Raw genomic sequence first — 27,595 nt, forward strand, 5'->3', positions numbered from 1 at the left:
TCATCTGAGACTTAGTTATTCTCAGAACTGCTTTAGTTCTTCTCAGAACTGCTTTAGTTGTGTCCCACAAATTTTGATGTACTTTTCACTTTTCAGAGTCTTCCTATGTTTGTTTGTTGTGTTAGGTCCGGGGTGCTTTTGTTGTAATAAGAAGGACTTTAAGTAATGGAGCTAGTATATCTTGGTGTAACTGGAAGTCCCTCTGTATGTGCTCCATTAACTCACAGTCAATATCTAACACATCTTGGTGTCTTCTATATGTGCCTTACATAATTCTTTTCTCACAGTGAGTACTTACCAAATGTTTGGTGAATGTTCATTCAACACTGAGTGTTCATTGTGGGATGAAGTATGCATCCCCTAAAGTGGTTGGTTCGTAGTCGCAGCATACAAGGGTGCCTGGGTCAGCTACCGGAGTTGAGGTGGGGTATCCTCAGGTAGTGAAGGAGAGAGGAAGCTCATCTGCATGGATGGCATTACTTTTCAGATCTCTGATGTTATTAACATGTTTCTGAGTTGTTTATTACCTTCCAGGCTAAGTAATAAAGTTTTGAAACCTTTTTAAGTGATTGCAGCTTAGTTTGCCCAAACTATCTTAGGTCCTCACTTCCTTCTGAACTTAAAGGATCTCTCTAAGTCTAGCAGGGACAAGCCTGAAAGTGTTTGCAACTGATATGTTTCCAGAGCTATGGCATTCAGTTCTTCCTAAAAATCCCTTCAAGTTGGATGATATGATATGTGGGAGAAAATTTAAGACCCGAATCTTTGCCAAATATTTCTCTGATTTTAACTAGTTTTTTTGACTCCTTACTCAAAGATATTTCCTAGAACTTGTCTATTCTCCCTATTAGCAGTGTACGAACTGCAAAGGATTTCAAATTAGACTTCATGGATGACTGGCATCTTGTGGTATAACTGTTCATTAAAATAATGTTACAAATTATATATTACTATTTCAACTGGTATTTGTTGGAAGCAGTGATTAGTAGGAAAAAAAATAAAGCAGGACACTCATTCTTCCCTATTAAGTCAGCAGTTTTAGTCTTAGGCACTTAATACTTAAGGTTGTAAGAGAAATGAAATTGGCAGGGGTGAGAAGGGTCTCCAGGAATTTGATTTATTTTCAATCTCTTGGGCTTAGAACATAAACACACTGAGAGATCAATATAAAAAAGCATGCAAGTGATTCCTTGGTGTCTTTGAGGAATATATTCATCATAACACTATAAAGAAACAGCTAATTATGGGTCACATTTTTACAAATTAGAGTCGTGATCTGAAAGTTAATTATCTTTCTCTTGTAATTCTATTATTGTCACACTTGTCCAACTAATACATAAAAAGCTTTATATAGAGTGAGCAGTTGCTTATTTCTCAATTCAGCTGGCAAGGCAAATATGGAGTTGGTTTTCAAGCAAGTACAGTCCTGGGTTGGCAGTTCCTAATGTGCAGTCACAATGCCACCTAGTGGCTACACAGGGATTATCTTTTAAAGAGCATAATTGAGTAAACCCAGAATTTCCTGTTATCAACAGATTTGTACTTACTTGGAAACTTTATTGATTCCAAAAGCCACTTGTTGGTTAAGAGATGTGATGATTTTGTCTCTCTTTTTAATCTGCATTTGGTTTTCTTGCCATCGAAAAGTCACTGTTTTCAACTGTCTTTTGAAATCCTGCTCAATGAAAAATATTATTTCAGTTAATTCTGTTCAAGACACCAGAAGTTGAAAGAAAAAAATTGGTTTCTTTAAGGAAAAAAATGCCATTAAGTTTAACATTTGATCTAATGGCAAAAGTACTCACTTCACACTGATAGTGCAATTTATAAAGCTGCTGCTGTCGAGCAAGCTTTTCCTTCTCAGTTTCTCCATATTCTGTAGTTACCTTGTTGGTTGAGCCCTAGTAAGCAAATAAAATATGCATGCTTTATTTTCCTCTTTAAAAACACTACTATTTTAGTTATTTAAAGAGGATTTAAAGTTGCTGTCTGTCTTCTATTTACGCTTTGTAGGTCTTGATGCAAATATCACTTATTAGTTTAGATAAACCCGACCTCTCTCTAATTACAGCATTCACTAAAAATATCAGTTATTTGTCTACTAAGGCTACTAAAGGATAATATTACCTGCATGCTTACCATTTTAAAACTTTAAAGCTTTTACTATTAGAAAAATCATATGAGGTAAGCACTCATTATTCCCATTTTAGAGATAATAAAACTGAGTACTTGCCCGAGGTCATACAAACACTGAGTAGAGGAGCCTGAATTCTAACTCAGGCAGTCTTAATTGCCCAAGAACTTAATATTATTACATGGCATCACCTTGGTTTAATATTCAACTTCTGCACTGTAATATAAACACTCTGATTACAGGGACTGTGCCATAGCATAGCTCTTGACACAAAGCTGGTGCTTGCTAATTTTTTTTTTGAATTAATGAATAAGCATTTTTCGAAAAGTGTATGACATTTTTATTCTATTTTCAAGTTCTCATAGTTCTCATGACTACTGAATAACCAAAGGCCCTGCTTTTAATTTTACTGTAATATCCAAAGCTTAGAAAATGTCATTTCAGTTAAAATATACACATTCTAATATTATAAATGAAAAGGAGAAAAAGGAGTTATGACAATTATATGAATGTCGTACTTTTAGCCAGGAAATTATTTGTGCTAGCTGTACCCCGAGACAATAAATAATCCTACATACTATATGTCATTATATTTAAACCATAGAACAGGTTATCACAAAATTATCTTAGTATAAGAATTCTCATGAGTAGGTAAGTCAAGTGGTTTTTCAAAAAGAAATCTTTCATATGCTTTGTCTGATTAAATGCTCCGTAGAGTACTTAAATCACGTTCCTATGTACCTTACAAATAGGTATATCCTTCCCAGCAGTGACTACCAGGAAAGGAACCAAAGAGAAAAACTTGTACACTGATATTTTTTTGTAGAAGTTTCATGGTAACAACCAAATTTAATTAAAAAAAACACACACACACAATGAAAATAGCTTTGTTTTACAAAACTTTTTCTCATGAAATTTAATTCAATGAGATTATGCCAGTTCAGCATGCCCTCCTACCCCAAGGTATTTAAAGTCCTCTACAAGGAATACATTTGTAATCAACTCTGCCCAATAACTAAAGCCGGGAAACTGTTGAGGGCTAAAGTGAAAAGTTCCAAGCTCCTAAAGCTCTTTTTCCCTCATTTATCCTTCTGTACTACCCTTCCTGTTTTTTCTTTCTCCTTAAAGGCGCAGCATAAACCACTAGCTAACATGCTGTTCAAAGAGTCATGGGGAAAACAAAGGTTAACAATTATTTCTGAAAGAAGGAAGGCCTGGGCTGTACCTCTCCAATCAGGCTTACCTGCTCTATCATGTCCAGAATATGCAGTTCATCCAGACTATAGAACTTGTCTTCAGTTGAAGAATCTTCTTGAACATCACTTGCATCATCTTTCATAAATCTACTGACTGAGTGTAGATTTGCTGGCTCTTCCTTCAATTGTTCTTCCTTTTCTACCATATTTGGGCTATAGTGGTGACATAATCAATGTGATCTTTTATAGCTGTATAGAGCTTTTCATATAAGCCATTGTTTCCCAAATTAATATTGCACTGGTCTCATGAGATATTCAGCATCAGAAGGGTTCATGGTCAAGGCAAGTTTAGACAGTGCTCATACTATATATTTTTCTTTAAGATTCAGAATGAAATTTAGCATATTTGAGATAGCACTCAATCGAAGTATCTTTCTGTTCATCCCAGGATTTTCAAGAATTATGAGACCGTGAAGTTCATTTTTCAGATTTTAACTATTAACATCAATTACTTTGGGAAATATTGACAAACATTTCCACATCTGCTAGCAGCTATATTACTTTATCACAACATTCTTGACAGTAGGTTGGTTTAATCAACTTCAGCACTTAGGTTCAGTGTACATTTAAATAGAGGGCTGCAAACAGCAACAAAGTCGATTTAGAAATGAAGGTTTCTTTTGTTAACAGAACCTTTAAAAAACTGTAGTGATAATATGTAATTCAATAACTAGGAACAACTACAAGAAGAATGAAAATACTACACACACAATGGCAATTAACTCATTTTTATGACTATATACAATATAAATGCATGTTACTATCCTTTCAATTGGTCTATTATTTTGTAACTATGAATTTCCATCTAAATCTCATTGAGTGATAACAATAAATAACACTTTTACTTATAATGTAAATGACTTGATTTTATTAGTGAATAGAAAGAGAAAAGGTAATTTTAGGATGCATGATTATTTCTTTTAGGCCACGAAGGCCTAGAAAAATTGATATCTAATGCTTGTAGAATAACTTGTTAAATATTATAAAACAGTCATTAGGTATCATTGAGGTATCCTAGAATGACAAACATCTTGGAAAATTCAATAAAATCAAATGCTATGTATACCACTGGTTCCCAAACAAAATTAATTTTAAAAATTAACTGAAGATCTTTTAAAAAGTTACATTTTCCAGGCATCTCAATAACTGTAAAAATATAGATAAATCTGTATTTTTGAAAAGCTCCAGAAGATTATTCCTAAATTTTTAAAGTATGATAATAGCATTGTGATAATATCGAAAAATGTTCAAATTACTAAGAGATGCAAACTGAAACACGTAGAGGTAAAATGACATAATATCTGGATTGATAACACTTTAATAAAGAAAAAAATGTTAAAGAATTAAGCAAATGTAGAAAAATAGTGGTAATTATTGAATCAGAATGACAGGTATGTATACTTATGTGATACATTATTTTCTTTGCTTTTGTTTATATTTGAAAATTCTCATTACAGATAAAGCTCCCTGAGTGATTTGATGGTCATACAGGTTTGCATTTACATTTTAGGCCAAAATGAGCAAAATGATTGATGACATTATTTCATTTTTTAGTTAGTTATTTTTGTGGCATTTAGACACAGTCTGAAAATAAAACAAAACAATCAAACAAACAAATGATTGCTCTAGTGGTTAACCTGTTGACAGAGAAAGTAAAACCCCAGCTTTTATGATGAACTATTTACTTACAATGGATCATATCTACTACCAATAAGAAAGCTTCAACTATAAGTGATGGCTTTAAAGTTAACAAATTATGTTCTTGTTACCATTTTAAAGATACATTAATTTATGTCCTCAAAGTGAGTTCTATAAAAGTACTAATTTCAATTAACAAACTTTATGGTGGGTATAATGATCTCTTCATTGGACTGCCTCCCCTACTTTCTTCTTCTATTACACTCTCATCAATCTAATGGCTATATAACTCACAATGATCTTTTAGACTTTAAAAGTTTCCACTGAAGATTCAAAATTCATTGTTAAAAACTGGAATTAAAAAACAAACAAACAAACCTCTCAGGTTAATTAAACAAAATAAAACAAATCAAAACAAACCAAAACAAACTCTTTTGTAAAACAGGTCACTGGGACAAACAATAATCTGTCCTTTAAGATTAAGTCTTATTTAGTCTATCTAGATTTAGCTAACTGCAATCTAGACTATATTTAAAAGATTTTATGCTGGATCCAAATTAGTCCTCAAACAAAGTAGTCACATTGGATGATTCTTGAGTAGCCTTATAGAAAAATGGCGAGAGATTCTATTCTACCAATATAAATAATAATTTAACTTTTTCTCACCTTCTGTGAAAAGGTGACAACTTATTAAAATAAAGAAGTGTCCTTTCTTCTCTAAATAAGAACACTCCCCAAGGCAAGTCTGTATCATACTGGCAAAGCACACTTTGAAAGCACTAAGAAAAATTTAAAAATTAAATAAATACTTACGCTTGCTCTTCTTTTGATTCCTTATTCTGAAAAACAGCATCAAGAATTAGTAATCTATATCAACTATGTCAATACAGCACAGTGATCTGACTACATTTAGGTCAGTGTTTCTCACACTTTTCTGACCACAACCATAAGAAATACATTTTACAACATGATGTAAATGTACTTATATATGTATCTTTATACATAAGTATAAAGCTAAAATATAAGTTCCATAAAATCAACCTCACCCATATTATGTGTGTTATGGACTGCATATTCATGGCCCTCCCTCCAAATTCATACATTGAACCCTAACCCCCAAAGTCATGGTAACTGGGGACAGGACCACTAGGAGGTAATTAGGTTTAGATGATGTGGAGTCCTCATAATGGAATTAGCACCCTTATATGAAGAGAGCAGAGAGCCAGCTCTCTCTTTCTCTCTCTGCCGTGTGATGATAAAGCAAGAAGGTAGCCGTCTGCAAACTAAGAAGAGGGCCCTCACCAGACACCGAATCTGCTGGCACCTTGATCTTGGAATTTCCAGCCTACAGAACTGTGAAAAATAAATGTTTGTTGTTTAAGCCACCCAGTCTATCACAGTTTGTTATAGCAGTCCAAACTGACTATAAGACAGTGGGTGATGAACTCTGGAAATTTTTTTATTCCTACTAATTCTATTGCCTTCATAATAAATGGTGGTTGTAACCCACTAAACTGATTTTGTAATCTACTACTGAATAATGAAACACAACTTAAAAATCATTGATTCAGATATTGGAAGTGAGTATCGGGGCTGAGTTTGTACCTACTGGTGTATCTTGGGACAGGTTACATAGAATTTTCATTTTTGGAATGCTATACTAAGTATGAGAGTTCTTGGAAATCTATGTGTAAGAAGAGAGCAAATTTATATATTAAAAATCTTATTAAAAAGAAATGTTATGGAAGTCATGATTCAAAGGAAATGTTAAAAAGCTTTAAATTTTATGTTCATTAAAATAAAGTTATAAAGGGAACATACTAAAGGTAATATTGATGACACTTAACACATATTAAGAATATTAATTACTCATATATTACTTTTCCATTAAGAGTATTAATTACTCTTGTATACGTTACAGTATTAATTCCTATTACCACCTCTTGTTTACAAGAAACTTCAGGGTCTCCTTTCCCACAGATTCCATGATGTACGTACAAATTTATTTTGCCTTATTGTCTGTATACGACAAGGATTTTTGTGTTTTGGTATCTGATTAATGTCCAGTGCCAGTTTGATTCTACAATTTAGAATTATGAACTCCTGCCTTGGTTCCAGTGTACTTGAATAACCAAGTTTAAAAGATTTTTGGTTGTTCATAATGAACATATCTAATATAGCTAAGTATTTCTGAAACTCCTTTTTAGCTGCTCCCATGACAACTTCATGTCAATGCATGTGTCAGTATGTCTTCTTACAGGTACCTCAGCAACTTCCCTCCTTTAGAGCGGACATCCTATTTGAAGGGCTCAATTTACTTCCTGCCAGATTTCTTTTTATCTCTAAGCTTTATCACAGTGCTTTTTGCTGTTCTTCTGCCATCTGTTTTACCTCTCTTTCTTATTTCTAACCCTCAATTCCCTTGGCTGGGAAGTGGGAGTAGGAGTAAGAGTAATTAATATTTTTAATGGAAGGGTAATATATGAGTAATTTTAGGACTTCAACTATCTTTAGGTTGAGATGGTGCAAAACAAATAATTAATAGAGGACACAAATTTCATGCACACGGGCTTTGTCATCACTCTTTAATGTAAGCAAATTTCTATATGCTAGAATTTTTTGTGAGGAGAACTCCTATTTAGAGCATTGGATTGACTTAGCTTTTTATGACACTACAAGGAGACAATTCTTTGCACTTAAAATAACAGTAACTAAGTATATGAATAGGACTATTCTATATTAAATGGTTGTATGTAAAAATTTCAGCAGTTTTAGGTATCATACTTTAAAATTTAGATAAAAGATGTAAGATATAAGAAATCTTGTCTAATGTTTTATCTTAATAAAATTATCTTCAAAGTATCTCAACTTGTTTAATAAAATAAATTGGAAAAAATTTAGGCTGTTAAAAAAATCTGACAGTTGCTAACATTTAATAAGAAAATTTTAATATTATCAGGGTATAAATTTTTGAATGGTGTTTACATTTCTTCCCAGTTGTATTTATTCCCTGTTTAATTTAAACTTGACAATAAAGTCTGAATTAAAAAATATTAAGCCAAAAAACAAAACGACTCCTGACTTTCTCTTGTGATTTTCTAGGCAATTAATAAATTTCTTGCTAAAAATGTGCTACAGACAGTAACTTGTTCATTTTTCAACTGGCAAAAAAAAAAAAGGAAGAGTCATAAAAGAAGTTTTGCATTTGTACCATTTTGCATATTTCTGCCTTGCTGGTACTCTTAGACACAAAGAAAATCAAGATGTTTTAAAGTTTAAAAAAAAATGTTTCTGGACATATCAGCAGAAACATGATGAGCAGCTGTTTTTAAACACTAAGTAGGCATTTTTTAAATGACAGTGATATGTAGGAATTAATGGAATTTCCAATTGACTAATTCTATTTCTTTCTCAATATATTTAAATGCGTAAATTATGATTTAAAGAAGTAAATAGGCACATTGTAAGTTTTAGTCATTCAGGATCTAACATACATAGACTTCTCTATAATCACACATTCAATAAACCACTGACATTTTTCAAGTCATCTGTGCTATATGTCTACTTGGACTAATTTTAAGTTCTAACATTGAATCCATATATTATACCTAAGTGCTCCTAATCAGACATTCTTCTATTATAATGCTAATACAGTCTCTTACCTTTTTATTCTTAGTCTTTTTCTTTTTCTTTGGTTTACTCTTAACCTGAGAGGTAAGAAATAAATCATCTATTTAATATGCAATTCAAACAGCACAATGGGTTATTTTGCAAAATACATTTCCTCTAACTACTGAAACCTTTTATCTTCTAATATTATAGATCATATTTTCTTTCTAAACTCTATTAAAATTTTTCCTTTTCATTTTTATTTTAATCTGTCTTCTGCTCTTAAAAAATCACTGATATATAAAGAAACAATATATAACATCAATGAGCTAGCCACTGAAAAAAGCTCACAAATCCTCATTTGCACATAGTCATGCCTAAGTAACAAAGGAAGAAAACACTTTTAAAAAATCAACATTTTCAAGTTCAGAAGATGAAAAATTAAGCCTAAGAAGAATTCAGTGACTATATAATAACTGTTATCACTTATCTGTAAAGTAATACAGAGATTCCGTCATGATTTTAATTCTACCTCTGTGCAAATATCCCTGTTTTTTTCTCCTTTCTCTCTCCTATTGTCCACTATGCTTTCTTCTACATTCTACTAAGCCCCCACATACACTCTCAACAATCAGAAGAAACAAACATGTTCAAAAGTCTAGCATAGTGCCTGGTACCTAATATATGTTCAATAAATGTTGGCAGAATAAACAGTTAATGCAAGAAAGATTATGGAAGTACTGGGGAAAGAACCATTCCAATTCAAACTTTGTATGAATACTATGATAAATATAAAACTAAAATTGTCTGAGATCCTTTAAATATAGTACATGCAACAAACTAAAGGCTCTAATTAAGTTCTTCTAATTTAAATATTAACAAGAGCTTATACTTCCTGGAGATCTTTAATAGATTCTGTTGAAGATTCACTGGGTATTGATGCCCCATCTTTATTCATTTCTGCTAACTGTATTTCAGGGTTTGACTTCACATTTATATTGTACTCCATGAGAGGTGGACTTAGGTCTTCTTCCTCATTCTTTAATTCTTCTATTTCAATACCTATATGTTAAAGACGAAACACTCAAAATCTGATGTACACAATTTTAGCCTCTTATCACTACTATGAATATATTTACCTCCCCAAACACCATTCCAGAAACAGAATGAGAAGACATCTTACTCTGTTCAATTACTAGATGAAATGATCATTTACCAATGACCAAATAGTAGATATATATACTAACCTGGAACCAATCAGTATGAACCCAAATGCTAAGATACTTTATTGTTATCTTAAGTAAACTCTACATATTTAGATATTCTAGAAATTAAGTTGACTCTAAATACTAAGTTTTTGAGCATCCTAAAACTGACCCCTATTAATACTGTAAGTAGAATTACTTTAGGACATAAATCTAAAACATATCTAAAAAGAAAGCTAGAAGGTCTATTTTTGTTCTTTTCTCCTTCTTTTTCATAACCAAAGATTTTGAAAGTGTATCAGCCCTTTATTAGGTGACTTCCTCTTTGACACTATACTCCTTGATAATGCCCTAGAGATTCAATCTCAAAATTTGTGAATTTCACCTGACTGGTCACAAAGAGTACAAACAAAACCCACAGTATTATTAAGTATAATTTTACTCCAAACAAAACCCATGGTGTTGTTTTCTTAAGTAAATTTTAATTGTACAATATGAATTACATTTAAAAAAAAGCACAAAAATAGAAATTTAAATTAGCAACTCACCATGCAGCAAAAAAGTATACAGCTTTAACAGTTGATAGATAACCAAATAAAAGCTACATAAGCTACAGAGCAGCATATATGAGCAGGTAGAGCAAGCAGGTAGGCATTTTTGCCTGTTGAAGTGTCCTATGTATCAAAAAGTAAAATACTATGCTTAGATAAACCCTGGGGCACATGCACTAAGACCAACGCAGAGTAAAAAGGCTCATACTAGATTCTGCTAATAATAATTTGACAACATGATTTTCCAAGCTCATAACAATTGCAGTTTATGATACAGTAAGACTCTTATAGGGACCCCTTTGCTATCTCAAATTGAAAGGTCACTTAGGTATTTTGTTTTTAACATACTTACGTTGACTGCCAGTTATTGACTGTAGAGCAATTCCTATGATACATAAAGAAAACATTTAGATATGCAACTGAAGATACAACCAACAAATATCTGCCTGGGACTAAGAAAAGCCAAAAGATTTTTACACTGCACCAAGTAATTTTATAACTAACTATAAAAAGAATTAGCTTCACTCATGAATCTAGTATAAATAGGCATGATCTTTGGATTATAACATAAAGTTTATAAACCCATGATTAAACAAAAAAAAGTAAACATATTTTGATTGTTCTTAACAGATAATGCCTAGAATATAAGCACTTTAAACCAAGCAACAAAGTCTCATAATTTATAAAGTCTAAGGTCAGAAAGTATTTAATAGCCAATTATGAAGTAAACTTCCATTTGAAGTTTGAGACTTTTTTAAAAAATATTTATTTTATTATTAGTTTCAAGTATACAGGACATTGGTTAGACATTTATGTAGTTTATAAAACAATCCCTCGAATTGCTCTTTCTCTCCTCTGGCTCTCCACCTAGCCATTACATTAATGCTAACTGCATTCCCTATGCCATGTTCCCCATCCCTGTGACCATCTATCAACTACTAATTTGTACCTCTTTAACCCTTCACCCCATTCTCCCAGCCCCCCAACCCCCATCCCCTCTTTAGCAGTATGAATGATCCTGATAGCACTCCCTTCTTTCCCATTAATATTATATCAGGCTCTAGAGATTAAATGAAGAAAAAAGACAACTTCCATAAATATTTACTAGGGACAATGGATTATTAATCAAATAATCGGATACACAAATGAAAACTGTAGCTTTAATAACTACTCGGAAGTAGATATAAGATGTTAGGAAAGCCTCTATTGAGGAGACTTCAATAAGCTCTTCAAACTACCTGAGAATTGCTTGAAATAACCTTGAATTTATTTAGTGCTCAAAGCACTTTCCTCAATATTACCTTTATATTCTCATGTTTTTGTCATTTAAAATCTTAATAGACTAAATGTATTTTTTTTAAAAAACTGTGTAATTTATAAGTCAACGGTTATTGTCTCACTTTCTTATACCATCAAACTCGGCAGTCTCTTCTTTTATACTCAAAGAAAGCTCTTAAGGGTTAAGCAGGAAAATATAATGGTATCCCAGAGCCTTAGTAAAAGAAATGGGATAGGGGCCTAGCAATCATCTCTGAAGAACTAGTTCAACAATTACTAGAAACTTGGCAAGTTGTATGTTTAAATAGCTTCAGTGTGGTCATTAGTTGCTCACCACGTAGTATGGCTAATAACAAGATCAGGAAAAGTCAAGCAGAATAGCGCAAGGGTTTCAGTGATGCTGATGTGCCTTGAACTCCGCTTTCCACGATGACAGCTCAGAGACTATCCTGGAATGTGGGAAAGGTGGTCTGAGGTCTTTTCCATATCAATACAGTGCCTAGGAATGGCCACTGCTGCCTTTAGATACTTGCATAAATGTTACCTAATTTTTAAAATTACCCATGGCCACTAGATAGCTGCCGAATTTTTAAACATCAAGATTCTGCTAGAAAGGTAGAGAAACATATACTCATGGAGTCTAAAATGGTATCCTTGAAACACACAGTATCAGTATTGCATGGTTTTAGGCATCATTAATTTTGTAGAAGTGAGAAAATTCCTCTAAAAAACGTTCAACGATTCCTTTTTGAAAATACAAACTCCTCAACATGGTAAAAGAAATCCTCTTGAATGTATTCTCTATGAATGCTCCCCTACTTTAATACCTTTACGATCCACTACTTAATCTACTTTAAGGTCAAACTTTTTAGTTCCCTGCATTATATTTTTGTTTCTATACCTTTTTCTTGTTTCCTTCTGAAACATTCTTCTCCATCTTCTTCACTTGGCTAACTTTTACATATGATTTAGGAATTCTTTAAATGTTATATTTTCCAGGAAGTTTTCTTGGATTCTCTTAGGCTAGGATTTTCCATGGTATTCTGGAACATCTCTAGCACTATAATTTCTATTAGTTTCTTGATGAGTCTATTGTCCCAAGAATGTGAGCTCACTACACCTCCTGCCCTTAACACTGTGTCTGACACATAGCAGACACTCGATGAAAGTTTACTGGCTAAAGTAAATAATTGTTTTGTACCTTGTTGATAGCAGGATAACATCCTCTGGATGATTTCTGGTACTGGTATGCCTAGGTAGATGGACAGCTGATGGTAATCAAGAGCGATATTCTCAATGGGATTCTCCTTCACTTTGTCAATGTCCTCTTGCTTCATCCCAAGGCGCAGAAGAGTATCTGAAACTTTTTTCCAAATTGAATTGAACTGTGACTCAGTGAGACCATTCATCAAAATCTCACTAAGGAGTATATCCCTGTATTTGCACAGCCTCAGGATGTCGGCAGACTTAGAGAGATCAGAAGATGGTGGTTCCATGTTCCAGCCTTTTTTGGGTGCAGGGAATACATTCAAATGTTTTATGAGAGCTAATAGGAGGTATAAGTCAAACTGTTTGGACTGTGGTAGCTCCTTGTTTGGGGGATAAAGCAGATGCCATGCTCCACCCAAAGGGTGATTTGTCCAAAGATGGTTGTAGTAGGGTTCCAACACGTTCTTGTGAATAAGAAGCTCTTTTTTCAAAAGAGGGGGTGGCAGAGCCTCATCAAATATTTGCCGGACAATGTCAGTACCAGAAATAATAATTATATGAAGCAGATGATAGAAATAATTATAATCAAGTTTGAAGACAGGCATTTCATCTGAAAATGAATTTTGAGAAGTCAAGACATTCCACATTAATGCTCTTTTTCTATGTGGTTTCCCTTATTACATTCTAAGCTCCTGTAGGAGAGGGACTATTCCAAAAGAATGAAGTACAGTAAAGTGCTTTGCTACAGCTAGTGCTCAATAAGTATGCTGCTATCTGTCTAGTAGCCAAAAAATCCAAACAAAAACATGTTCACAAGCAAAAGTAATCACAAATACTAATCACCAAAGAAGCCTTTCAACCATCCAGGGTTTTGTTCAAGTAAATGAGCTTTGGCAACCAAATGGCATAAAAATATTAGGACTTCAATTCTAAAGATTTTTAAGAATTGTAACTGCCAGTGTTTAATTATACTTTACTTAGGCAATTATAGTCTATCTTAATCAGCACTTACTTAATCAGAATTTGCTATAATAAAAATGTTTTAGATTTGCACCGTCCACTAGTCATTGAACACTGGAAATGTTGCTGTCTGACAAAGAAACTAAGTTTGAAATTTTATCTAATTATACTTAATTTAAATTTGAATAGCCACATATTGCTAGTGGCTGCCATATTATACAACAAAGAATGATATCAAGAAACATAAAGTGATTTAATGCTTTGCTACACAAAGCGTAGGCCATAGACCAGCAGCTTCAGCATCCACATGGGAGGGAGTCTGTTAGAAAAGGAGAATCTCAGGCCCTACCTGAGAGCTACTGAATTGGCACTTACATTTTAACAAAATCACCAGATGATTTAAAAATACATTAAAGTTTGAGACACACTTATCTAATGAACCTTATGTTCTTACCCTCTTAAAAAATAGATTAATGATAAAGTGGATATTTCATCAATGAAATGGAATAAGGCATGTGACTGACCTGTTTGGTATTTTTCTGATTTAGTAGCACTTCCAAAGGAGGAAAGTAGACTAAGATGAATTAGAAAGTAGTAAGAATGTAGAATATGGCATATTTGTTGTCTGAATTTTTTTAAAATGTGTTTATCATAAAATACAGCTTTATTATTTTACCCTTTATGATTCTGTGTTTCAAGAGAAATTTAAACTAATATTCTTGCTTGATATACTTGATATGCATCGTAGGGGCAAGCAAATTACAAAGCAAATGACTCAGAGAGTTTTCTCTGAGTTGCCAAATAAAAAGCAGACTAGGGTCAGGAACATCCATTCCCCCTAGCAAGAAGGAACGCCACCAAACTATTCTTCCAAACTATTCTTCCATGGGACTAGGAGCCCGTAAGTTCTCCAAATGCTGAGCAGCTGCCATTTACTAGCACAGTCCTAAACAGCTGGCACCTAAGTTTAGATTACTTTGCCTTGAGCCCCAAATGTTCATTCCTTCCATTTTGCTTTATTAACAGGGAATGCAACAAGGGAGGAGGGTTAGTAGGGAACATCTGCTGAAGCCACTCTCTGTGAAGTCAGAGCTATGCACCAGACCTAGCAAACCTCTCTATAGGATGCCTAGGTAATGTGAGAACCATACACTTGCTGATCTTTCTGTCCATGAATTCCGGCCTACGCCAAGTGATGCCCAGTGGATGACAAACACAAATAAACACATGGTTGTTAATGGCATGATACTTTACAGAATAAGTCAAAAATTTAAACATATTTTTTGATAAAAGACATATAAAAATAAAATAATACCTTTTGTACTAAATTTTAAACTGATCTTCGGTCTTATATCAGTATCAGTTATCTTCAGAGACATCAACTTTTTATAACTGAAAGTGAAAAAAAATTGTTACAGTTAATACCAAAGTCAGTCAGATTTTTGGTATCAGCATCGTTAAGTAAGTGAGCACTTTCTTCTCTTCCTCCTAGAAATAATTTAAAAGCAAAGGAGAAAAATGAATGAACAAACAAAAACCACCAATGACAACTCTGCATTGTCATTTTCATTGGAATTAAGAGGCAAGTAGAATTTCTAGATTTCATACCCCCCCTCTTCAAAAAAATCACTCATCTATCTTATCTGCAAGAAGGCTGTATGGTTGCAGAAAAAAAAAAAAACTTTACATTGTTAAAAAACAGCAAAATTAGACCTTCTCTCAGGCCCTCCCTACCATAGAATCTTCCTACTAACAGCTATTCCAAGAAACTTCAACTCATATAATGACAAGTGATTAAAAAAAGAGAGAGGGAAACTAGCGTAACATCAATAAAAATAATTAGAAAAAATTCAGGGAAAAGTAGCAAAATTTATTAAATAGACTAAACACTAAGTAAATGTTGCCATAAAACAGATGAAAAAACTTGTGGCTTAGCTCTGAAATGAACTCTTCCTCAGAAAACAAAACAAAAAAATCAAAAACTCAGATAATACTAGAATATAAGTTTAATGAGGACAGAGATTTCGGTGACGGATATTTTAACTGATTTTGTTTCCGGTGCCGCCAATAACACTGCCAACCACTGGAAACAGTTTAAACTCTAACAATATGAAGTATAAGCAAAATTAGTGAATAAGAGGAATTCTCTTATACAGTTGGTGGGAGTGTAAACTGGTAAAACCAATGTGGAAAACAGTTCAGCAAAATCTAGTAAAGTTGAAAATATGTATAAATGGCTGAGCAATTCTACTCCCAGCTGTATATTCTGGAAAATTTTCTGCACATATACTCCTGAAGAGATGTATAGGAATGTTCTTCATAGCGCTGTTATTACAACCTAAATTTTAAAATAACCCATAAGTCTTTCAGTAGTAGAATAATTAAAGTAGTATAGCCACATAATAAATTATAGTAATGAAATGAAAATAGTAAGAATAAATCACACCAACAATGTATAGTTAAAAAGCATAGAAAACATAACTTTTTAAATGTATATAACGTTCCAAACAAAAAAATTAAACTACACTTCTAAGTAATAATATATTATGGGATTTACAAAATATGCAGACGTAAAACATGACAACAACAGCACAAAAGATGAGAAAAAATGGAATTACTTACTGTAAGATTTGTACACTATATGTGATGTAGTATATTATTTGAAAATAGATTTTTCTAAGTTAAAAATATATAGCATAAGTCTGAGAGCAAACACTAAAAAAAAAAAAAAAAGGAAAAAAAACCCCAGATAATTAAAAACAAAAAATAGATGAAAATTGAACACAACCAAAAATACGGGAGATTTAAATCCAACAATATCAGTAATTACTGCAAATTTATATGGAATAAATCATTCAATTCAAACATAGACATTGTCAAGTTGGATATAAAAAAAGCAAGACCTATACTGTCTATAAGAAACTATATGCAGAAATTGAAGTAAATGAATGCAAAAAGATATACCAGGCAAATACTAATAAAAAGAAAACTATAATAGCCATATAAATATCAGACAAAAGAGGCTTAAAACAGTATTATCAATGGTAACAAGGGATGTTACAGAAGGATAAATGGGTCAAATCATCAAGAAAAAAAACATAAGTCTACGGCCATGCCACCCTGAACAAGTCCAATCCTGTCTGATCTCGAAAGCTAAGCAGGGTCGGGCCTGGTTAGTACTTGGATGGGAGACTCTACCTAGGAAGACCAGGTTCTGGAGGCATAAAAAATACATACATACATACATACATACATACATACATACATACATAAAAACATACATACATACATACATACATACATAAGGGATTGTAAACTGACAAGGTCCTTGCGATCTATGAGGTCAACCTAGGGTTGCCTTGCCTAAAAAAAAAAAAGAAAAAAGATAATAACCCTAAATATCTATGTAGAATCTAGTAGTTTCAAAATTCATAAATAGACAATAGACAAAGATAAAATACTGATATCAGACTTCAACACTTAGTGACTGAAAGAATAAACAGATAATAGATAATAAATAAGCAGATAATGAACAAATAATAAAGAATACAGAAATAAAACTAATAAACCAACTTAGCGAATGTACAGACTATTCCACTAAACAAAAGCAACAGCAGCATACAGATTTTTTTCAAATGCAAGAGACATTAATAAAAATATACAATATTAGGTGTCATAAAATAAATCTCCATGAATTTTAAGACTGTAATGCTAGAAAATATGTTCTGTGACCACAAGGGAATTAAACTAGCATTCGATATCTAGAAAGATAATTGAAATATCCCCCAAATATTTGGCAATTAAAAAGCACAAACACACAATCAGAAAAAAACTTGAATTGAAACATTTAAAAAAAGCCTACATATCAAAATGTGTGAAGAAACACAGCAAAAACCAATCCTTAAAGGGAAATTAGTTGGTAAAAAAGGTTTCAAATCAGTCATGAAACTTTAACCTTAAAAAAACAATAAAGAGCAAACTGAACCCAAAGCAAGCAGAAGGACATAACAAAGAAAGAAATCAATGAATTAAAGACAGAAAAATATTAGAGAAAATTAATTTTTAAAAATCCAGATTTTTGAAAAGGGTAACAAAATTGTTAAACATTTAGCCAGCATAATCAAGAAAAAAAAGAAAAAAACCCACAAATTGCCAATACCAGGAATGAAAAAGGTGACATCGCTCCAGCATCTACAGATAAAGGGATCATATGAATATTTATAACTTGGATGAAACTGACAAATTCCCTGAAAACTAAAACTTTTAAAGTTCATTCAAGAAAAAAATAATCTTAATAGCCATATGTCTCTTAAAGAAATTTAATTACTACTTTAAAAAAAACCTCAAAGAAAATTCTAGTTCTACATGGCTTCTCTGGTGAATGTTTAAAACATTTATAAAAGATACAGTATCAATTCTCAGCAACTCTTTGACAAAACAGAGGTAGGAACATTTTCAAACTCATTTTAAGAGGCCAGCATTATCTTGACACCATATCCAGAATCACCAAAGTTAGTATAAAAAGAAAACTGTGGATCAATATCTGTTAGGAACATAGTGCAGAAATCCTTTAAACATATTAGAAATTGAATCTGGTAATAAAGATTCTCTCCTTGACCAAACTCTAGTCAGGCTCTTTTTTAACTAGGCCCCACCCTTGTTCATATCCTCAATAGCTCAAATTTAGCAAGAATCACTCAAGACAGCAACCTCACTCAACAGCAGAGCACAGCTAACAACCTTCCTAATCTCAAAGCACAACCTGTGGCCCTGCTCAACCTCAGGGCATAGCCTGTGGCCCTACCTGATCTCAGAGTGCAGCTTAAGACCCCATCTGACCATGAAGCCTGGCCTGTGTTTCCACCTGCAATATTAAGTCCAGCCAGTAGTACCATCTGTTCAGCCTGAGGATCCACTCAACCAGAAGCAATTATGGCCATGGCCTAAAGCCCTGCCCAATCACAGAATTCACCCAGTGGCAATGCCCTGAAAAGGATCAAAGCCTACAAACCTACATGACCAGAGGTAACTGCAGAGCATAGCTAGGAGCCCTACCTAATTGTAAAACATAGCTGTCAGCCCCACCTGATCAGGGTGTCCAGCCAGCAGCTCCACTTGAATATGGAGCCCAGCCACAAGTTTGACCCAACCATGAAGTCCAGCCAGAAGAACCTCATCTCCAACCTTGGAGCACAGGCTGTGGCTTCATGTAACTAGAAGCCACACTTATCTACAGACACTACCAGCTGACTCATCCAATACCCCAAGCTGAGCTGACTGGTGAAGTTCTTTCTCTACTAAAATAAAAACTAAAGTCTGCAAGAGGAGAGACCACATACTCAAATGTTCAGATACCAATGGATACAAAGATCATGAAGAATCATGTAGCATGACACCACCAAAAAAAACTAGTAAATCTCCAATAAGTGACTCTAGCAGTTCCTGCTCTAGCTAAACTCCCGACAACACGTGTTGCTTCCACTTGTATATCTAAGGTCTTTCAAATAATAAACGATTGCAGGTAAAAAAAAAAAAGAAAAAAAAGTGAGGAAATATTTGCAAATCATATATCTGATTAGGGGTTATTATCTAAAATATATAAGGAATCTATACAACTCAATTAATTTTAAAAAAATCCAAATTAAAATCAATAATAGACTTGAATAGACATTTTCCAAAGAAGATATAAAATAAACAACAGATATATGAAAAGGTGCTTAATATTACTAATCATCAGAAAAATGCAAATCAAAGCTACAATGATATATCACCTCATACCTGTTAGAATGGCTATTATCAAAAAGACAAGAAATACCTAATTTAATCTAAGTAAAGCTTTCCAGAAGCTTTCACCAGGCAAAGGAGTAGAGTATTTTAGGCAAGGCCTAGGGGTAAAATGGATGGAACAATCAAGAACTAAAAGAAGCCCAGTATAGTTGCTGCATATTGAGTAAGAAAAGAATAACAAGAGATGATACTAGTGAGGTCAGCAGGGACCAAGGTGACTGAATAGCCAAGCTAAGGAGTCTGAACTTAAGAGCAACAAGAAGCCTCTGAAATACGTTCAAGCAAAAAAGTGATATATTTCAATTTTCCTTTTAGAAAAGTGCTCTTGATGGCTACATAAATGATAGATTGGAGAAAGTTAAGGCTAGTTTAGAAAGACCAGTTTAGAAGCTGTTTCAGAATTCCAAGAGAGAAATAATAACTTCATTTAGTTTAGTGGAAGTACGGAAAGGAGGCATTTACAATATATTTAAAAAGTAGAATTGACTGGCCTTAAAAAATGTTACAGAACAGTGTTGGGAAGACTTTGCAAGTCCGGTTGCAGTCATGCTGAACTATACATCTTTTTGAAAAATAAAAGTGGAGATATCCAGCATGCAGGCTGATATATCTAGATTTTAGGAGTGTGATCTATGCGAGAGATAAAGATCTGGGTTTCATTTAGCTCATAAGGGAAAACTAATGCCTTAGATATCAATGCAATGTCCTTGATAGATTGAAAAATGGTAGACATTTACTTTTAAAACAGAAGAGAATCAATAGATTAGGAGTTTTTATATTGAAATTTCTAATTTCCATAACAATACTCTATACCTCTATGAATAACAACACTCTATTTCCAGCTTATACTGTATATTCTTCTGTGATAAAGTTTTCTCATCTAAGCAACAAGACGATTCTGTCAGTCAAGCTAAGAGGCCTAAATGAGTTTTAAAAGGTAGGAGAAAGTTTTTATATCATAACGACCTAATTTAAATAACTTTAAAAATGTTTGTTTTAAGGAAAAGAGTATTTTCATACTTAAGGGGAAAGTATCAACATAATTTCTCCTTTCCTGCATTTTAATTTAAATGTCTACAAAATGATAAGAGAGAGGGTGAGACAAATATCAATTAAAAACCATTTTCCCACACAATACTACCTTTAAATTTAATGGTGCTCTAACAAGCGACAAAAACACAGAAGCAGCAACTGAAAAACATAAGCAGCTCAGAAAAAAAGTAGAATGTTTTATTTCAAGCTTACCTTGCTCCTAAATTTTCAATGGTTATATATTCGTCCTTTCTCACAACTTCAAACTGGAAATGATAAGAAAAAAAAGAGCCCTGAAATAGTTCAATTTTCAAAATTCTTTAATGTTACTCGTAGCCTTAATGTTTGAAAAACACAATGAGAATGAAGCTATAGAAAATATAAATAAAACAGAAGTAACAAGGTGAGCCATAAACAATCCTAATCAAACAACAGACTATAATAGAGTTTATCTTAAAAAGCAATTTTACTTTACATCTCTATAGGATTTAAATGTCAAATCTAAAATACAAAGAGTATAACTAAAGAAAAAGAAAATACATATTTCTATTTATAATTTTGGTCTATTTACTTATAAACTAAAAATTCAACAAGCTATCTCATTAATTAAAAAATAAAATAGATATCATTTGAATACATTTTATGTAACAGGTAGTATACGTGATTTCCGTAGATATTTTCACTGGAAGATGTTTATAGACTAAAAGAGGTTCGGCCAGTCTAAAAGCATTTTTAATCTTCAGTGGCACAGAATTAGATTAGCATTCTTGGTTCATGACATCTTTTTCTCATTGGTACAGCCATGGCCTACTTTGTCTCTCTCTCTCATTCTCTCTTTCTCTCTCTAGGTATGTTTGTGTGTGTCTTTATTTTTTAAATTTTCTTATTCTTAAGAACCATTTAAATACTACTTTGGGGAAATCAAAGTAATAGAAAAGTCAGAATGCTTAGTCATCATCAAGGAGAATTAGGCTTGAATACTAATATTATGATTCCCAAGTGTGTTTGAAGCCCAAAATACCATTCCAGTGAAAAGAAGTAAGAAAAATCAGAAAAAGATACTCACCAAGATTTTAACAATTCCAGGTACATCACACTGTAGCATCCTTACCATGTCACCTGTACATCCTTCCTTCAAACATTTCTTCCCACTAAAACTCTAAAGTTATCAACAGAAAAAACAATAAATTATGAAAAGAAAAAATACAAACAATAAAAAGAGAAAACAATTACTGATGCGTATATCTATTTCAATAAAGTTGGAAGCGACTGTTGCTAGATGGTAAAACAAAAGATCTGAATAAACATCTGAGAGTTAGTTATTCAAAGATAGTCCATCTCACGTATTAATGGATTTCCTATTTAAAATGTGTGATTGCACTTTTCTCTCTTATCATTTCCACTTCAAAATCTTCAAGTAGCTATTTTCTAGCCTAAGATGTATTTTCTGTCCAGAGGGAAAGCAACTTTGAGTAAAATGTTCTACTTAAGTAAGCATAAAAAGGAATACTGAGTTTCCGTCAGATATATGAGGATACCAATGAAAACAAGAGAATAAAAATGTGAGTCTTTTCTCTGGTTCTGACCTTATTTCCTCTTGTTAAGTTTCCTACTTTTTTTAACTTTTCTTTTAAAGTTGAGCGATACTGACTGTCCTAACAGAGAAAGTTAAAAGTACACACTGCTTAAACAAATGAATAATGCTTTATACAATGATTTTAGTGTAAAACAATGCAAGTTCATCTGTTTTATCTGTCAATCCTCACGACAACTTTATGAAGTAGGTATTACTAGCCTTACTTCATGGCTTAGAAAAAATGAGTCTCAGAGCAGTTAAATTACCAGCCTACTGTAAAAAAAAAATAACTAGTTAAGTGGCTCAATCTGGACTTGAACCCAGATTCATATACAATAAATGCTCTACTATATCACAATTGCTTTATTAGAGTTTTTCATTTGTACAATGTAAACACTCTAGAACCAAACATTATAGACCCAACTTATGGTCATTAGCTCACCAAAGAGTTATTAATATAGAACCAGGCTTTGAATTTTTACTTTTAGTGGAAAAGAATTCAACTTTGTTATACAATTTTAGACAAATATAAATAATTACAAATAGATTTTTGAAGACTAAAATGTCATTGTTCTCTACCCTTAAAATAGAAATTATCCTTAAAACTGCATAATTATCCTTTCTGTTTATTAAGCAATTCTATTCTTTGATTCTAAGTCCTTTATGTGACTATATACAATATATATATTTTTAATTTTATAAGAGTTTATTTGAGCAAAACTTCCAAGGAGCAAGATTTCATGCTCCCAGAGTAACAGTTTTGCAGCTTCTTGTATGCATTTGAAATTAAGGTCAATATTTCTATTCTTAAGAGTATAAACTTAAGAGTATAAACTTAAGAGTATAGAGAAAGGAACAAATTGCTAGAAATCACTAAGCAAAGCTACTAGCAGAGTATCCCATACAAAGATCTGTTTAACAAATGGTGATGATGAGCAACGAATGTTGAGGACAAAAGCATCAGAGAGAATAAGGAAAGAAAAATGGAAAGAGAAAAATAGAGGAGAAAGGATGTGAACAGAAAGAAATAAAGAGGAAAGAGGAAAAAAAAGAAAAGAGTAGAGGAAAATATGCTGTAATAAAGTTTTGAAGGAAAAACAAATAAAGTACCTGATCATTTTCACCCGGATATTTTAAATTCTTGAACTTTTTCCAACAAATTTTATGGAAATAAACACAGCAGCTTTTACTGCACATTAACTGAAAAAATCCCTGGAAAAGAATGAAAGTAAGCTGTTGACATGAAAATAGGAATTCACATAGGTAGACAAAATACTACTTTAAGTCACTTTTAACTTTACAAGTTTCTTGTCCTTCCCAGTGTACCCTCCCTGCGAACTACAGCTCTGCTTCTCTAAATACGTAGACTGCTTGGATGACAAAAATATAAACTTTGTGGCCAGGACTTCCTGCCACTACATATTGTCCATGTGACTGGAACCCTGATGTTTGCCTGGCAAACTGTAACTATTTCACCATGTCACCTAAACCAAGACTGAACTTACCCCACCCTAAGCATTGTACTTCCAGGCCCACTTCCCAATTCCTGATTTACTCTACTGAATAGATCTTGGCTTTCTCCTCCTCCTCACCGACTCCATTTTTCTGTACATATCATGTCTCTCTCTTTTTATATTCCCATTATAATAGCTATTTTTATTTGTAATTCAGTATAAAATGTATTCTTTCAGTCTGAGTTTTCCTTTTTACAAAAACGAAAAGACATATAAAATCCTTCCCCACTGTCATTCTCTAGACGATGTTTTTTAGGCAGCCATTCTCCTTACGTCCCCTATAGCCACATATTTAATTCCAGAACATCCACTCATTTCAACTGAGAGTTCCATTATCTTTTAGAGGTGGTGTCAGATATGCACTGATAGTCATATCTCATCCTATCTTGTGATTTCTCAGTTTTATTCTGATAGATCCAGTGAAAACTAGACTTGAAGGACTTTACTGAATTTCTTCAAATCAAGGCTAGTTATGTTTTTTCTTCCCAAGGCCCATAGAAGAGATAATAATCACTTACTTAGTAACATAATTCTTCAGGACTGACAACCTTTCTCCTTAGTAAAATGCATTTCAATAAATATAAAATAACATTTCTAACTGTAAAGAATATTTTAGATAATTTCCACTGTATGATGGCAGGGATATTAATCATAACTTCAGAGACACAACTTGTTATAAAAACCTTAGCAAAACCAATTCACTCTTTTATTGGCTCACAGGATATAAATAATTCAAGCTTACTATGATTCTCAGAGATACTCAACTTCTCAACTGCATTACCACTATAATTAAACCAAGTACTCTTTTTAAACACTATTTTGATATATGATAATATAACAATTTTTATCTAAGTTTAATTTTATAATTACATTTTTAAAAATGCTCAGTTAATTGATAAGTACAGTACCTTATAATTGGTGTTCTTTAAAATGTCAGCTTCACAAGATCGCTCACAATCTAGATAGCTGCAAATGGTTTGCTTCATTATGTTATTTTCAGTTGTCTTGATAAAATTATTAAGAAGACCCTAGATTTTAAAAAATAAAAATAAATCTCATGAGTTGGTAATAATAAGACAACTCTTCTAATATTTTACCTTATGTAATTTTAAGTAATTTAAGTAATACCATTTCGTATTGCTTTTGAAGGCATTGTGTTTTTTAAAAAAGCAGTAATAGAATCTATTTTTCTCAAAGTAGACAATATATAGGAAGGCCTTAAAATAGAAATACTGAATTTCTTACTGAATATAAACATGGAGAAAAGGAAAAAGTCTATGTTTGAAGCTATGCCTCATTCCACCATCCTAACTTAAAGCAAGACATCTGCATGTCTCAGAGCGAGAATTACTTGCTCTGATATCTGTATACAAAGAGACAAAAAAAAATCACTGTGATCCCAGGAAAGTCTTTGCTCAAACTGGCCCCCAAGACACCATGTTGGCAGTGGTACTACTGTAGTGGTACAATATGCCACTCATTGTCATAATGAGCAGAAGCAGGGTACAAAAATAGGCTTCCGATGTTTAGACTTACAATTTGGAATGCAATTTCCCATCTTAAAATGCTGATTAAATATAGGTGAAACATATTATCAAGTCTAAGTTGAATAGGTCCTTAGACCAAGTCGTTCATACTTATCTCTTAGAGGGGTAGTATTACAAGATTTTCAAATAGTATTATTTTTGACATATTGAAGGTATACAACATGATAAACCTCCATAGATCAGTTCATGAATCTATTCACCATTCATAACATTCTTTCAATGCCATTTAGAATTTTAAATTGATAACAGAAAAAGAAAAGAGAAGCATTTTAGGACCTATCAGTACGAAGGTAGCATATCCTGTCAGGGATAGCCAAGAGCCAAGTGGAGATGCCAAAAACAAAAGAATAGGACTCAGTATGTATTTACTTACTGCAGTTTCACAGATCTCGAACTTAGTAGTTCAATATTGATCTATTGGTTCCGTACCAAATCTGTTCTTTGTTCCTTATTCCTCATCTCCTGACCCCAATCTTTGGCATTCGCTCATTCAACAAATATTTACTGAGTGTTTGTTATGGGCCAGGCTGTTGTGAATGTCAAGGAATGTTAAGGATACAGCAGTGAACTTAACAGGTTAATAGTTAGCCTTCATGGGACTTACATCAATCTTAACTACCACTATCTATTCAGCTTCAAGCCAAAATCTTGAAGTCATCCATTGCATAATGGATTCTATCACTCTTTATATGCTATATATCAGCAAGTACTATTGAGTGTTCTTCCAAACTATATTGTGAATTCTTTCATTTCTATTTCCAAACTATATTGCGAATTTTCATTTCTATTTCCACTCTTTCATTTTTATCTGCCTCTTTATATCTTACCTAGATTACTGACTTTAATAGCTGCCTAACTAGTTCTCCTCTTCTGTGACTATACTGCTCCAAAGCACTACACAGAAGCAACAGATTATGTCAGTTCCTTGCTTAAAACACTTCAATGGCTTCCCAAAGTACCTAAAACAAAATCCAGAACCAATACTAAGATCTAATTGCAAGGTCCTGCAGAACCTGCAAAATCTAAACCTAGTGTATATAGCCATCTTTGATCTCTTTTCAAATTCATCTCTAGCCTCACTCACTATAAAATTCACATAGTTTCTTAAGTTTCTCAAACTTGCTCTTCAAAGCCTTCAAGGGCCTTTTCGTATTCTATTCCATTAACCTAGTATGTTCTTCTCCCTACTCTTTACAGAGCTAGTTCCATTCTCAATCTTTTGGTTCCAACCCTCTTTCTTAAATATCATCTCTCAAAGAGGCTTTTCCTAACCACTATACATACACAGACACACATACACATTTATGCGTATATACAAATGGATAAATATGGATATATGCAGGTATAAGTGTGTGTCTGTGTGTGCTTTCCATTTTCTCTGTCCTAGTCCCTTATTTTTCTTTAGAAGACTAACTCTAATTGGTAACTATTTTATTAATTTTTGTAACTTTCTTAACTTCTTCCTTACCCTAAATACAGAAACTATTCAAAGTCCTAAATTCTATAATTCATATTTTATTATACTTTGATTACATCATCCTATTGTTTAAAAGTTTTCAGGGGTTACACATTACTCTCAAGATCGAAACTGAGCCCCTTATTTGGCTTAATAGGCCTTTCATGATCTAGCTAACTTTTATCTCTAATATATTATGCAGTTTTGGAAAAAAGAATGAGATGTTATTTAAAAAACTTATAAAAGAACATTCATAACAAAAAAAGTCTTTTGGTAGATCATAGTTGACTCTTGGTAGGTAACAGCTGAAATAATTATTGAAATTAAAAATTCAAAAGGGCAGAACAAAGGTAATGTTAAATATTAATAACTATATTAAAGGGCCTCACCCTGCTAAGGTGCCAGCATCTCCAGGGATGCTATCTTCCCCTACCAGAATGAGTTCATTTTAAAAAGTCACATGAGGATAGAAGCATGTGGGGACAGAGCAGGCTTCTAGAATTCCTCAGTGCCAGATAAAGAGGTACAGGCCAGCTATCCAGGTTCCCTGAAAAAAACAAACTAATCATAATGTCTGGGAAGTAAGACTTTTGTGGTCTGACAGGCACCAATCGTAACAAATTAAGAACATGCTGGCCTAGAGCCAGAGTAGGATCATGGAAGCATTTTGCTCTACTGGACATCAAAGCTTTAGTTATTGGATTATAGAGACATATGAGGAGAGAGGTTTGGCAGGCAGTCCAGGGAAGCTGGAATGGTGGCTGAGTACTCATGAAACTACTCATGGCAGTCACTATTTTCAAAACAGTATAAAAATATTTTAACATATAATAATAATGTTAT

At 33.0% G+C, this 27,595-nt stretch overlaps 1 protein-coding gene across 22 annotated transcripts in view; it reads right to left on the reverse strand.

Annotated features, from left to right (window-relative positions):
* Window positions 1-27,595, reverse strand: part of DZIP3 (DAZ interacting zinc finger protein 3) — a 96,358-nt gene that overhangs the window by 32,084 nt on the left and 36,679 nt on the right. For 7 of the 22 annotated variants that reach the window (XM_023526786.1, XM_023526851.1, XM_023526815.1 and 4 more), the window contains 15 exons: window positions 24,658-24,777; window positions 23,346-23,447; window positions 21,726-21,818; window positions 20,873-20,925; window positions 15,156-15,232; window positions 12,873-13,490; window positions 10,746-10,778; window positions 10,391-10,516; window positions 9,530-9,699; window positions 8,691-8,735; window positions 6,331-6,381; window positions 5,842-5,867; window positions 3,378-3,543; window positions 1,806-1,901; window positions 1,548-1,675 (listed from right to left, as the gene is read on the reverse strand). In XM_023526786.1, the coding sequence (XP_023382554.1) occupies window positions 1,548-1,675; window positions 1,806-1,901; window positions 3,378-3,543; window positions 5,842-5,867; window positions 6,331-6,381; window positions 8,691-8,735; window positions 9,530-9,699; window positions 10,391-10,516; window positions 10,746-10,778; window positions 12,873-13,490; window positions 15,156-15,232; window positions 20,873-20,925; window positions 21,726-21,818; window positions 23,346-23,447; window positions 24,658-24,777 (1,904 nt within the window). Of the gene's footprint in view, window positions 1-1,547; window positions 1,676-1,805; window positions 1,902-3,377; window positions 3,544-5,841; window positions 5,868-6,330; window positions 6,382-8,690; window positions 8,736-9,529; window positions 9,700-10,390; window positions 10,517-10,745; window positions 10,779-12,872; window positions 13,491-15,155; window positions 15,233-20,872; window positions 20,926-21,725; window positions 21,819-23,345; window positions 23,448-24,657; window positions 24,778-25,669; window positions 26,972-27,141; window positions 27,300-27,595 lie in introns of those variants that run through there. The other 15 variants (XM_011383881.2, XM_023526990.1, XM_011382992.2 and 12 more) reach the window with 9 other exon arrangements.

This window comes from Pteropus vampyrus, unplaced genomic scaffold (assembly GCF_000151845.1).
Source record: "Pteropus vampyrus isolate Shadow unplaced genomic scaffold, Pvam_2.0 Scaffold1, whole genome shotgun sequence".
Taxonomy (NCBI): Eukaryota; Metazoa; Chordata; class Mammalia; order Chiroptera; family Pteropodidae; genus Pteropus; species Pteropus vampyrus.